The 13,637-nt window shown below is 46.5% G+C and overlaps 1 protein-coding gene across 4 annotated transcripts in view; it reads right to left on the bottom strand.

The window, feature by feature from the left end:
* dnm1b (dynamin 1b) overlaps window positions 1–13,637 on the bottom strand; it is a 250,550-nt gene that overhangs the window by 25,616 nt on the left and 211,297 nt on the right. For all 4 annotated transcript variants that reach the window (XM_078550078.1, XM_078550074.1, XM_078550075.1 and 1 more), the window contains exons 17-19: window positions 12,357–12,530; window positions 9,252–9,493; window positions 6,252–6,482 (exon numbers count right to left, since the gene is read on the bottom strand). In XM_078550078.1, the coding sequence (XP_078406204.1) occupies window positions 6,252–6,482; window positions 9,252–9,493; window positions 12,357–12,530 (647 nt within the window). The remainder of the gene's footprint in view (window positions 1–6,251; window positions 6,483–9,251; window positions 9,494–12,356; window positions 12,531–13,637) is intronic.

Below are 13,637 nucleotides of genomic sequence, written 5' to 3'. Positions count from 1 at the left end.
GGTAACTGAAGGCATGGCTGCCCAATGGTGGAGCAATGGAAATCAGGAATGTGCAAACGTTGTAAAATGAATGCACTGCTCAGCATCATGAGCTCTGAATTTGACAGAGACAAGCAGACAGTGAGACAGAGCAGAGAGAGAGAGAGAGAGAGAGAGGGATTTTTTCTCGTTATTCTTTCATGGGATGTGAGCGTCACTGACAAGATTTGTTGCCCATCCTTAATTGCCCTTGAACTGAGTGGCTTGCTAGACCATTCCAGAGGGCAGCTAAGAGTCAACCACATTGCTGTGGGTCTGGAGTCACGTGTAGGCCCAGACCAGGTAAGGACAACAGATTTCCTTCCCTAAAAGACATTCATGAACTGGATGGGTTTTTACAACAAGCTCAGCAGAATTTGCAATGCTATGTGAAAGGAGAAGGGGATGGGATCAATTGGATAGCTCTTTCAAATTGCCAGCATGGGCACAATGAGTTGAATGGCCTCTTTCTGAACTATATCATTCTATTATCCATTGATTCCAAGTAACTGCACAAATGTTAGCACTCTATATACTGCAGGGTACAGACAGACAGACAGATACAGTAACTACCCATACACTGCTACAACTACAACTAAAGGATTGAGCAACCATTACTGTAGCATATGTATGACTCAGTTGATAGCATCTCGTCTCCAAGTCAGAGATTTTGGGTTCAAATCCCACTCCAGTTGCTTGACACCAGATTCTGTGGCATCAAGGAGCCCTGGCAAAACTGGAGTCAATGGGAATCAGGGGGAAAACTCTCCACTGATTGGAATCATACCTAGCAAAAGGAAGATGATTATGGTTGTTGGAGGTCAGTCATCTCGGCTCCAGGACATCACTGCAGGAGTTCCTCAGGGTAGTGTCCTAGGCCCAACCATCTTCAGCTGCTTCATCAATGGCCTTCCTTCCATCATAAGGTTAGAAGTGGGGATGTTCGCTGATGATTGCACAATGTTCAGCACCATTCGCGACTCCTCAGATACTGAAGCAGTCCATGTCCAGATGCAGCAAGACCTGGACAATATCCAGGCTTGGGCTCACAGGTGTCAAGTAACATTCGTGCCACACAAGTGTCAGGCAATGACCATCTCCAACAAGAGAATCCAACCATCACCCCTTGATGTTCAATGGCATTACCATCACTGAATCCCCCACTATCAACATTCGGGGGGTTACCATTGACCAGAAACTGACCTGGACTAGCCATATAAATACTGTGGCCACAAGAGCAGGTCGGGGCAAGGAATCGTGTGACGGTAACCCACCTCCTGACTCCCCAAAGCCTGCCTACCATCTACAAGGCGCAAGTCAGGAGTGTGATGGAATACTCTCCACTTGCCTGGATGAGTGCAGCTCCAACAACACTCAAGAAGCTTGACACAGAGTGTCCAGGACAAAGCAGCCTGCTTGATTGGCACCACACGCACAAACATTCACTCCCTCCACCACCGATGCATAGTAGCAGCAGTGAGTACCATCTACAAGATCCACTGCAGGAATTCACCAATACTCCTTTAACAGCACCTTCCAAATCCACGACTACTACCATCTAGAATGACAAAGGCAGCAGATAGATGGGAACACCACCACCTGCAAGTTCCCCCGCAAAGTCACTCACCATCCTGACTTGGAAATATATCGTCATTCCTTCACTATTGCCGGGTCAAAATCCTGGAAATCCCTTCCAAACAGCACAGTGGGTGTACCTATGCCATGGACTGCAGAGGTTTAAGTAGGCAGCTCACCACCACCTTCTCAAGGACAACTAGGGTTGGAAATTAAATGCTGGCCCAGCCAGTGAAGCCAACATCCCGTGAATGAATAAAAAAACACAAAATCCAAGGCAGCACTGAGGGAGTGCTGTACTGTCAGAGGTGCTGTCCTCCAGGTGAGACATTGGACAAAAGGTCCCCTCATGTTGAGGTAATGTCCCATGACACTATTTCACAGGGAGTTCTGAGTAATATTTATCCCTCAAATAGCACTATTTAAACAGATTATCTGATAATTACCACATAGCTGTTTGTGGGCCCTTGCTGTACACAAATTGTATTTTTTTACATTACAACAATGGCTACACTTCAAAGAAGCATTTCATTGGTTGTGACGCATTTTTGAAGGTCGTGAACAATGCTATATAAATGAAAGACTTTATTTTCTTTTATAGATAGAGGTAATAATCTGAAGGGAGTGATTTCAGTAAATGAGCTTTAATTTTAAGTTTAACTATTAGGGATGGGCAATAAATGCTGGCCGAGAAAGTGAAGCCCACGTCCCTAGAATGAATTTTTTAAAAATTACTTCCTATTTATTGACTGGCAAGTAACTTGTTGGTGGGTTGTTCGCGGGAGCTTTGGTATGTTCTGAGGTCATGAAAGACGCTATAAGTGCAAGTTCTTCCTTTTGTAATTATATGGCTCTGTGGTAGCTGCCTGCTTTCCCTTAGCCTCTGACTCTCAATCGCTCCTCCTCCAGGCTCCCCTTCAACGCTGAGTTGAGCCAGGGTCCTTTTCCCTCTCTTCTTCCTGCAAAAGGCGGCAAGAGAACGCTGCCTTTGTTATTCCGCCTGCCACTCGGCCAGCGAGAGGGCCTTATTTAAATAAAGTAATGGAGCTATTGGGCCTACTGTTCTTCCTACTCATGCTGCAGGTAAGTGCCTGACAATGACTCACAGTATCATAGAATCAGAGAATCGTACAGGAGAGAAAGGGGCCATTTGGCCCATCTTGTCTGTGCTAGCTCTCTGCTGGAGCTATTCAGTTAATCCAATTCCCCCCACTTCCCTTCCCCCACTCTTTCTTCATAGCCCTGCACTTTCTTTTACTCTCCTTTAAGTCTCTATCCAATTCTTTAAAAGTTACTGCTGAGTCTGCTTCCCCCATCCTTTCAGGCAGTGCCTTCCAGATAACAACAACTCATTGTGTAAAGAATATTCCCCTCATCTCTCTTCTGTTTTTTTTCCAAATCACCTTAGACCTGTGACCTCTTACTTTACCCCTCCTAATTTTGAACATTGAGTTGGGGGAAGATGGTGGCGTAGTGTTAATGTCATTGGACTAGTAATCCAGAGGCCCAGGCTAATGCTCTGGGGACATGGGTTCAAATCCCACCACAGCAGCTGGTGAACTTTGAATTCAATGAATAAGCTTGGTATTATAAAGCTAGTCTCAGTAATGATGACCACAAAACTATCAGTGATCGTCATAAAACCCCATCTGATTCACTAATGCCCTTTTAGTGAAGGAAATCTGCCATCCTTACCTGACTCCAGATCTGCTGCCCTCTGAAATGGCCTAGCAAGCCACTCAGTTTGAGGATAATTAGGGATGGACAACAAATGCTGGCCTTGCCAGTGACACCCACATCCCATGAAAGAATAAAGGAAATCTCCCCTTGATCTCTTCCGTTCAATGAAGAGCAACTCCAGCTTCTGAATAGTAACTAGGGTCCTGCTCAATGTTTGTGAGTCAATGGCCTGATATGGGATAGTAAAAAGTTAGATGGCCAGAAAGGCAGTGGGTCAGAGATGGAAAGAACAGGTTTTATATTTAATCCCTCCCATGCACATCCCAACTGGAAGGAGAGGTGGCGAGATGGGGAGCTTTAAAATGGGAGCCATGGTGTCTCTGAGTATTTCTGCAACAATATACCAAAAAAAAAGGGAAAAGTAGATTCCCAAATAAAGCTGGAAGAAAAAAGACAATGGACACTGGAATTTAAAAATACAAACAAAAATGGTGAAAATACGCAGGAAGCCTGTCAGCATTTGAGGACAATGGAATTGTATTTTCAGTGGGACCTTTCATATTTGTCAATCTCTCTTCCTCTGACACTGATGCATCTGCTCTAACATTTCCTGGAAATGTGTGCATATATTTTTAAAATTACAATTTTAGTAAGACAACTAACACAAGGCACCACATGCCAAACAGGAGACAAACAAAAGAAAGATTTGTATTTATATAGCACCTTTCATGACCTCACCATGTCCCAAAGCAATTTGCAGCCAATTCATAATTTTGAAGTGTGGTGTAGTGTAGGAAACGCAATTTGCGCACAGCAAGCTCCCACAAAAAGGAATGATATAAACAATTAGATAACCTGTTTTTTTCCTAATTGATGTTGGTTGAGGGATAAATATTGGCCAGCAAACCAGAGATTGGAAGCAGGATCTAAAGATCAGGGGCTGGTGGGAGATTATAAAGCGTACCCTACAATAGACTCATTCTGCACGGCATTATGTCTAACCAACTGGAGTCCAATAAAGGTCTGAACAATTAGGTCCTCACTCATGGGTGGTCAGTGCTAGTCCAGCCTTCTCACTCCCTCCCATTCACTTGTGGGCCCTGAGCAACTTGATGGTAGCTTGTCATGGTTCCAGTGAGCTCCTAGTATCTCACGGCAGGTGACCATTCTTCAATCATAAGCTTAGTTCGAATCTTTACACCATGCCTTTCAGCTCAACTGATCAGGGGAGACAAATCTATAACTTTACTTCCAATTAAAGCACAGGCGTAGGCGAAAAGGGGTTCAGCTTCAAGCTGGTAAAGGACAAATTAGAACTGGGCCAGGATTTTACCCTTCCCCGACTGGTGGGTTTTTAGATGGGGGGGGTGGGGAGGCAGCTTGAAATTGAAGAGACGGGAATCTCTCCGGGTTTCCGCCTGCCCCGACCTCACAGCGATTTTACACTGGGGTGGGCAAGGCCTCGGATGGGAAGCCCACCCGTGGCCCCAACTGAGGCCCTTAAGTGGCCACTTATTGGCTACTTAAGGGCCGTTTCCCATCCAGCCTCAACCTTCAGGCTTGCGGGAGGATTGAACACCTGTGGGGAAAGCTTGAGAAAAAAGCTACACTTCGGGCTGGGAGGGTCTGGGTAGAGGGGTGGCCACTTCCATCAGAAGCCCCCTTCTGAAATCAAGCCATCCCGTGCCTCCCCCCACCAACCTTTTAGGTCTGATGGCCTCTGGACCTCCCTCCCCCACCAGCCTCTCACCCAAGACCCCTGATCGTCCCCATTGTGCCCTCCCAGGCCTTCCCTACCCACCCCGCCCTGGGACACTCGTGTCCTCCTGCATTTCTTCTTCTGTCCACCGCAGCACAGTCGCTTCAGGGACTGGAGATCTGCCGCCAATCAGACTGGCCGGCTGCTCTCTAAGGCGGGACTTCCTCCTGAGTAAAGCCAGAAGTCCTGCCTGCAGCCACTTAATACTCATTCAAACGTGAAATAGCTGCGGGACACTTGGAGCCGGCAGGGATGCGTTCCCCGCCAACCCTTCAGGTGGTGGGAAGCAAGACACCCACCATCTGAAAAACTCAGGCCCTGATGTCAGAAAGGCCTTCCACACGTGACATGTACCTTCAAGGAGGATAGCGGAGACAAAGAGAGTCATTTTAACCCAATGCGCCTGGCGGGAACAGGGCGGGTATGGGTCAGATAACTCTTTCACACCCCACCCAATCAAACTTTCCATTGAAGTCAAACACAGCAACACTGGGCAGAGTGTAAAAGCAGCAGTCCATCTGATTCCGAGGATTTCTTGCCTGGAAAATTGGGTTCAAATTAGCCTCAAATGTACCTGGATACACTCAAGCGATACAACTCGATGCTACCATGATAGTTGGGTGGGAATGGAATAGGGTGAAGCATTTGAGGGAGGGGGGAAATGGTTTTGACCTTCTGGGTGAAACTAGGTATGATGGACTGGACACTCATCCTAAACTGTGTTTACCTTCTGATCGCACAGCCCTTCCCTCAGCCCCCTCAAAAATGGTACGAGAATATGATTTGATTTACAAAAGAATGGGGCTAGTAATAGCACATTGACAGAACCAGTGGATTGGAGGACTTGTCTTGATAGCTCTAAGAATGCCTGAATTACTGAAGGATTAAAGAGAAGAAAGAACAAGTTGGTCGACTAGCCCACGCTGAGTTATACTGAATTGTTGTTTTACTGTTGGGTAGCAATGAAATAAGACAACAACTATGTTACCATAACACAGAGAGGAACCTGGTATGAGTGTTTGTACGAGATCAGTGCCAATTGCAACTCCTATCCTCAGCTCATTCTCGTCCCATCTAAGCATGCTGGTTACTGTTCCGATTAATGCAGAGGAGATATCGCCATGCCGATGTATTTGCCCCAGTCCGATTTTCTGGTCACCAAAACTCCACTTTCTTCCCTTGTAACGTGTGCTCACTTCTTATTCAAAAGATTACCTACCTGGGGACGCCAGGAGGAGCCCGGTTGGGCCTGGAGGGGACTTGAGGTGGAGCCCCGAATGGATCTGGAGAGGCGCCAGGCCGAGAGGGAATTGGTGGGGCACTACCAGGGGGTCCTTGAGGAGGGGGCCCAGCAGGTGGGGGAGGGCCTGGGGCAGGGCCTCGAGACAGAGGCCTGACTGGGGGAACCGCAGGAGCTCTCCTTTGTGGTGTAGGACTTGAGGTTGGAGACCTAGGGGGAAGAAAACAAGGTAATTAGTTAAAACTGTATTACTCACAACCAAACATCATAGAGCCATAGAAGGCTATAGGCTGAAAGGTCTCCATCTGTGCTATCATGGCTATGCCAGCTCTTTGCTGGACCAATCAAAAATAAATCACACATCCACACATGCTCCCCATAGTCCTGTATCTTCCTTATCTTTCCTCATGATATGCAGTCCCTGGTACCAGTCAACTACTTCCTGTGGTAAATTGTTCCATTCTAAACAATAACTTGCATCTATAACGCCTTTAACATCAAAAAAATCTCAGGGCATAACACTGAAGCATAATCAAATAAAAATTGGCACTGAGCTAATTAGCTAGTTTAACTAAAAGCTTGGTCAAAGAAATGGTTATGAAGCAGGTTCTTAGAGCAGTTGAGAGAGGTGCAGAGCTTTACATAAGAAACATAAGACCATAAGAAATAGGAACAGGAGTAGGCCATTCAGCCCATCAAGCCTGCTCCGCAATTCAATAAGATCATGGCTGATCTAATTGGGGCCTCTACTCCACTTCCTGTCTGCTCCATAATCCTGGACTCTCTTTAGATCAGAAATCTGTCTAATTTGTCCTTGAATATATTCACTGATCCAGCCTCCACTGCTCTCTGGAGAAGAGGACTCCAAATATTAGCGACCATCAGGGTAGAAGTGCCTCCTCATCTCCATTTTAAATGGGAGAACCTTTATTCTCAAACTGTGCCCTCTGGTTCTAGAATCACCCTGAAGGCGGAACATCCTCCCAGCATCTACCGTGTCAAGCCCCCTCAGAATCTTCTGTTTCAACAAGATCATCTTTCCTATCTTCTAAACTACAGAGTATAGGCCCAAACTGCTCAACCTCTCCTCATAAGGCAACGCCTTCAGCCTAGGATTCAACCTGATGAACGTTCTCTGAACTGCTTCCAATGCAAGTTTATTCTTCCTTAACGAAGGAGCTCAAAACTGTATGCGGTACTCTTAGGGAGGGAAGTCCAGAACTTAGGGCTTAGATAATTGAGACGACCTGCCAGTGGTTAGACGATGGGAGTGGGGGTGCTCACGAGGTCAGATTTGGAGGCATGCATGGATCTCGGAGGGTTGTAGGGCTGCAGAAAGATAGAGATAGGGAGGGGTGAGGCCATGTAGTCTTTTGAATACAAGATTGAGGATTTTGCATTGGGAGACATGGAACCAACCGATATCATCAAGCACAGGGATGAAAGGTCAGCAGGATAAGGGTTCATGGAGTTGGAGTAATATATTAGCATGAATGGAGGATTGGTTAACAGATTAGGAAGCAGAAAGTAGGGATAGATGGGGCATTTTCAAGTGGCAGGTTGGAACTAATGGAGTGCCACAAGGGTCAGTGCTGAGGCCTCAGCTATTTACAACCTATATTAATGACTTAGATGAAGAAACTGAGGATAATGTATCCAAGTTTCCTGATGATACAAAGCTAGATTGCAATGTAAGCCGTGAAGGTGAAACAAAGAGGCTGCAAAGAGATACGGACAGGTAAAGTGAGCTGGCAACTCCAGGTGGCAGATGGTGTAAAATGTGGGGAAATGTGAGATTATTCACTTTGGCAGTAACAGAAAAATCAGGCATGAAACTTCTAAATGCTGATTTTCAGAGAGACTTGGGTGCACTCGTACAAGGAACACAAAGTTAGTGTCAGGTACAGCAAGCAAATAGGAAAGTAAATGGTGTGTTGGCCTTTATTGCAAGGGGGTTGGAGTACAAGAATAAAGACGTCTTGCTACCATTGCACAGGGCTTTGATGAGACTAGACCTGGAGTACTGTGTGCAGTTTTGGTCTCCATATTCAAGATAGGATATACTTGCATTGGAGGTAGTTAGCAAAAGGTTCACTAGATTGGTCCCTGGGATGTCCTATGATGTGAAACTGAGTAAATTGGGCCTATATTCTCTGAAGTTTAGAAGAATGAGAGGTGTTCTCATTGAAAGATACAAAATCCTAGAGGGGCTTGAGAGGGTGGACACTGCGAGGTTGTTTCCCCTGGTCGGGAAACCTAAAACACAGGGGCACAGTCTCAGGATACAGGGTCGATCATTTAGGACTGAGGTGAGGAGGAATTTCTTCACTTAGAGGGTGGTGAATCTTTGGGATTCTCTATCCCAGGGGGTTGTGAATGCTCCATCGTCGAATATATTTAAGGCTGAGATGGACAGATTTTTGGTCTCTCAGAGAATCAAGGGATATGGGGAGCAGGCAGGAAAGTGGAGTTGAGGCAGAAGATCAGCCATGGTCATATTGAATGGTCAAAACAGCCTACTCCTGCTCCTTCTAAGAACTCATATGTTCTTAGAAGATCATAAGAAATTGGATCAGGAGTAGGCCATTTAGCCCCTCAAGCCTGCTCCATCACTCAACAAGATCATGGCGGATCTGATTGTGGCCTTAACTTTATTTGCCTGCCTGCCCTCCATAACCCTTCACTCCCTTGTCAGTCACAAATCTGTCTAACTCAGCCTTGAGTAAATTCAATGAGCCAGCCTCCTCAGTTCTCTGTGGACGAGAACTCTAAGGTCTAACGACCCTCCGACAGAAAAAATATTCCTCCTTACCTCATTTCAATAGAAAGCAAAATCAGATGGGATTTAAAACCAGCTTTGCACAGGATCGCAGTTTCCCAATGGGCGGATAAGTTATAATTGTCATCAATGACATTATAGCAGGTCATAGCAGGCCAGATTTTATGCTTAAACATGGGTCTGAGCTCTCATTTACAAACCTTCGCCCGGATGGGATTTCCCTGACTCCCAGCCAGGAGTCATCTACAGGTGGTGGTAGAGGGGTGCTGGTTGTAGTGGTATTAATGTCACCAATGATATTTAAGGCTTCCTTCAGGGCGTAATACATTCTTAGCATGTCATCGCGACGTTGTGCCTGCTCAGGAGACTCCTCCATCAAGATGTTCTGGTCTGCACACGAGTAGAGTTGGGCCAGTAGTTCAGACTGAATGAAGTCTTTTGTCTGTCACAGAGAAAGGGGTTCACATTAGTCCTGAACAGAGTTTCAACCTTTCAACTGCAGTCCATGTGGTGTAGGTGCACGCACAGTGCTGTTAGGGAGGGAGTTCCAGTATTCAGACCCACCGACAGTGAAGGAACAGCGACATATTTCCAAGTCAGGATGGTGAGTGATTAGGAGGGGAACTTCCAGGTGGTGGTGTTCCCATGTGTCTGCTGTACTTGTCCTTCTAGATGGTAGTGGTCAAGGTTTGGAAGGTCTAAGGAGCCTTGGTGAGTTGCTGCAGTGGATCTTGTAAATGGTACACACTGCTGCTACAGTGCGTCGGTGATGGTGGAAGCGAATGTTTGTGGATGGAGTGCCAATCAAGTGGGCTGCTTTGTCCTAGATGGTGTCAAGCTTCTTGAGTGTTATTGGAGCTGCACTCATCCAGGCAAGTGGGGAGTATTCCATCACACTCCTGACTTGTACCTTGCAGATGGTGGACAGGCTTTGGGGAGTCAGGAGGTAAGTTATTCGCCACAGGACTCTAGCCTCTGACCTACTCTTGTAGCCACAGTATTTATATGGCTACAACAGTTCAGTTTCTGATCAATGGTAACCCCCAGGATGTTGATAGTGGGGGATTCAGTGATGATAATGCCATTGAATGTCAAGGGGCGATGGTTAGATTCTGTCTTGTTGGAGATGGTCATTGCCTGACACTTGTGTGGTGCGAATGTTACTTGCCACTTGTCAGCCCAAGCCTGGATATTGACCATTACATGCTGCATTTGGACATGGACTGCTTCGGTATCTGAGGAGTCACGAATGGTGCTGAACATTTTGCAATCATTAGCGAACATCCCCACTTCTGACCTTATGATGGAAGGAAGGTCATTGATGAAGCAGCTGAAGATGGTTGGGCCTAGGACACTACCCTGAGGAACTCCTGCAGTGATGTCCTGGAGCTGAGATGATTGACCTCCAACCACCATAACCATCTTCCTTTGTGCTAGGTCTGACTCCAACTAGTGGAGAGTTTTCCCCCTGATTCCCATTGACTCCAGTTTTGCTAGGGCTCCTTGATGCCACACTCGGTCAAATGCTGCCTTGATATCAAGGGCAGTCATGCTCACCTCACCTCGGGAGCTCAGTTCTTTTGTTCATGTTTGAACCAAGGCTGTAATGAGGTCAGGATCTGAGTGGCCCTGGCGGAACCCAAACTGAGTGTCAGTGAGCAGGTTATTGCTAAGCAAGTGCCACTTGATAGCACTGTTGATGACCCCTTCCTTCACTTTACTGATGATGGAGAGGAGACTGATGGGGCGGTAACTGGCCTGGTTGGATTTGAGCTGCTTTTTGTATACAAGACATACCTGGGCAATTTTCCACATTGCTGGGTAGATGCCAGTGTTGTAGCTGCACTGGAACAGCTTGTCTAGGGGCGCGGCAAGTTCTGGAGCAAAAGTCTTCAGCACAATTGCCAGAATATTGCCCGTGCCCATAGCCTTTGCAGTATCCAATGCCTTCAGCTGTTTCTTGATATCATGTGGAGTGAATCGAATTGGCTGAAGACTGGCATCTATGATGCTGGGGTCCTCCACAGGAGGCTGAGATGGATTATCCACTCGGCACTTCTGGCTGGAGATTGTTGCACATGCTTCAACCTTATCTTTTGCACTGATGTGCTGGGCTCCCCCATCATTGAGGATGGGGATATTTGTGGAACCTCCTCCTCCAGTGAGTTGTTTAATTGTCCATCACCATTCATGACTGGATGTGGCAGGACTGCAGATCCATTGGTTGTGGAATCGCTTAGCTCTATCACTTGCTGCTTATACTGTTTGGCACGCAAGTAGTCCTGTGTTATAGCTTCGCCAGGTTGACACCTCATTTTTAGGTATCCCTGGTGCTGCTCCTGGCATGCCCTCCTGCACTCTTCATTGAACCAGGGTTGATCCCCTGGCTTGATGGTAATGGTAGAGTGGGGGATATGCCGGGCCATGAGGTTACAGATTGTGGTTGATTACAATTCTGCTGCTGCTGATAGCCCACAGCGCCTCATGGGTACCCAGTCTTGAGTTGCTAGACCGATTCGAAATCTATTGTATTTAGCACAGTGGTAGTGCCACACAACACGATGGAGAGTATTGTCAGCATGAAGTCGGGACTTTGTCTCCGCAAGAACTGTGCAGTGGTCACTCCTAGCAATACGGCCATGGGAATGTGCATCTGCGACAGGTTGATTGGTGAGGACAAGGTCAAATATGTTCTTCTCTCATCACCTGCCACAGGCCCTGTCTAGCAGCTATGTCCTTTAGGACTCAACCAGCTCAGTCTGTGGTGGTGCTACCATGCAACTCTTGAAGTCCCCCACCCAGAGTACATTCTGCATCCTTGCCACCCTCAGTGCTTCCTCCAAGTGGTGTTCAACATGGAGCAGCACTGATTCATCAGTTGAATGGAACTGCAACCTTTGCTCACTAGAAGGACAAGGGCAGCAGAAACATGATAACATCATCACCTCGAAGTTCCCCTCCAAGTTGAACACCATCCCGACTCGGAGATATATCCCCATTCCTTCACTGTCGCTGGGTCAAAATCCTGGAACTCCCTCCCTTCAGTACACTGTGGTTGTACTGACACCACAGGGACTGCAGCGGTTCAAGAAGGCAGCTTGCCACCACCTTCTCAAGGGCAATTATTGATGGGCAATAAATGCTGGCCTAGCTAGCGATGCCCATATCCCATGAAAGAGTTCCTATAAAGTCCTTTGATGGAGGTAAGAATGAAAGCGAGGATGGCAAAATATTTTTTTCACAAATATTGGGCCCCCAGAACATAGTCACAGTTAGGATGTAAGAAACTGAACCCCTGTACTCACATTAATAATCATGAGATGCATGATCGTCTTGGGCATGAGATCCCGGATGGTTTTGTTGACAATTCCCATGTACGAGTCAACCAGGTTGCGGATAGTTTCCACCTGCCTCTCCAGCTGAGGGTCCATCGAGTGCATGAAGTTGTCACCAGAGCCGTTCTCTTCATTCTCACTTTGCTGTTCATTGCGAAATGAAAGGAAATGTCAGGTTGTAGCCCAAAAATCTTTGAATGAGACTCTAGATTGCATAAAGGCCTGAAGAGGCCGGATCTGCCCTTCCCCATTCGAGACATTGGGCCACTCGATGCAAAACAATTTTCATTATTGACAAACTTACATTTCCAGAAAGGCAATGCTGTTCAGATTCCAGCATCAAAATAACTTTTAAGAGCAACTTTATGCTTCGGTGCCCACCGATGACTTTTTAAAAAGCAGGGCATTCCAAACCCTTCAGAGAGGGAAATCACCTCCAAGTATACGCACAGCCCCAGGATCCCCCTGAAAATATTCATTGGGACCCTATGAAAATATTCTCACTGTCCTGGGGCCACAAACCAAGCCCCCCACCCCAAGAAACACACTTCCAGTAACACACACGCTTCCCGCACCCCATCCAAACCCATTTTCCCACCTCCACCACTGTACCAACAGTTGAAAGACGCTTCTCTTGTAGAAAATGCTTTCTGCTGATATGCAATAGCTAACCTGTGCCAATACAGTAATGGACAATATACATGCCAATGCAGCAAATGTAGTAGTAGATTGAAAACAGAATTATCAAGGCACAGAGCTCACTCCCAGAACCTTGAAAATGTGTTCCAAACTAAAGGAATTCACTTTCTCCTCACCATTTTCAAAAGTAGAGCAGTTTTTTCAAGTAATATTAGAACTGCTTAATGTAAAAATGTAACTTCCACAAGACGCCACAGCTTAGAAGCTTAAAATGATAAACTCGATCCAGATCATGTTTTTCTCAAATTATAGTATATCTGGGCAGTTTTTTTTTATGGGGTGTGGGCATCGCTGGCAAGGCAACCATGAAGCCCTTTTACTGTGTGGCTTGCAGAGGGCAGTTAAGAGTCAACTGTGGGTCTGGAGGACTTGACAGGGTAGATGGTTAGGGACTGGCACGTCCACAGCTGGTGAGTCCGGATCTAGAGGTTACAGTCTCAGGATAAGGGGTTGGCCATTTAGCACTCAGCTGAGGAGGAAATTCTTCACTCAAAATCTTTGGAATTCTCTATCCCACAGGGATAGGCTGTGGCTGCTCAGTCGTCGAGTCTA

Source organism: Cetorhinus maximus, chromosome 10 (assembly GCF_964194155.1).
Source record: "Cetorhinus maximus chromosome 10, sCetMax3.hap1.1, whole genome shotgun sequence".
Lineage (NCBI taxonomy): Eukaryota > Metazoa > Chordata > Chondrichthyes > Lamniformes > Cetorhinidae > Cetorhinus > Cetorhinus maximus.
This window is presented reverse-complemented; position numbering and strand designations above follow the sequence as displayed.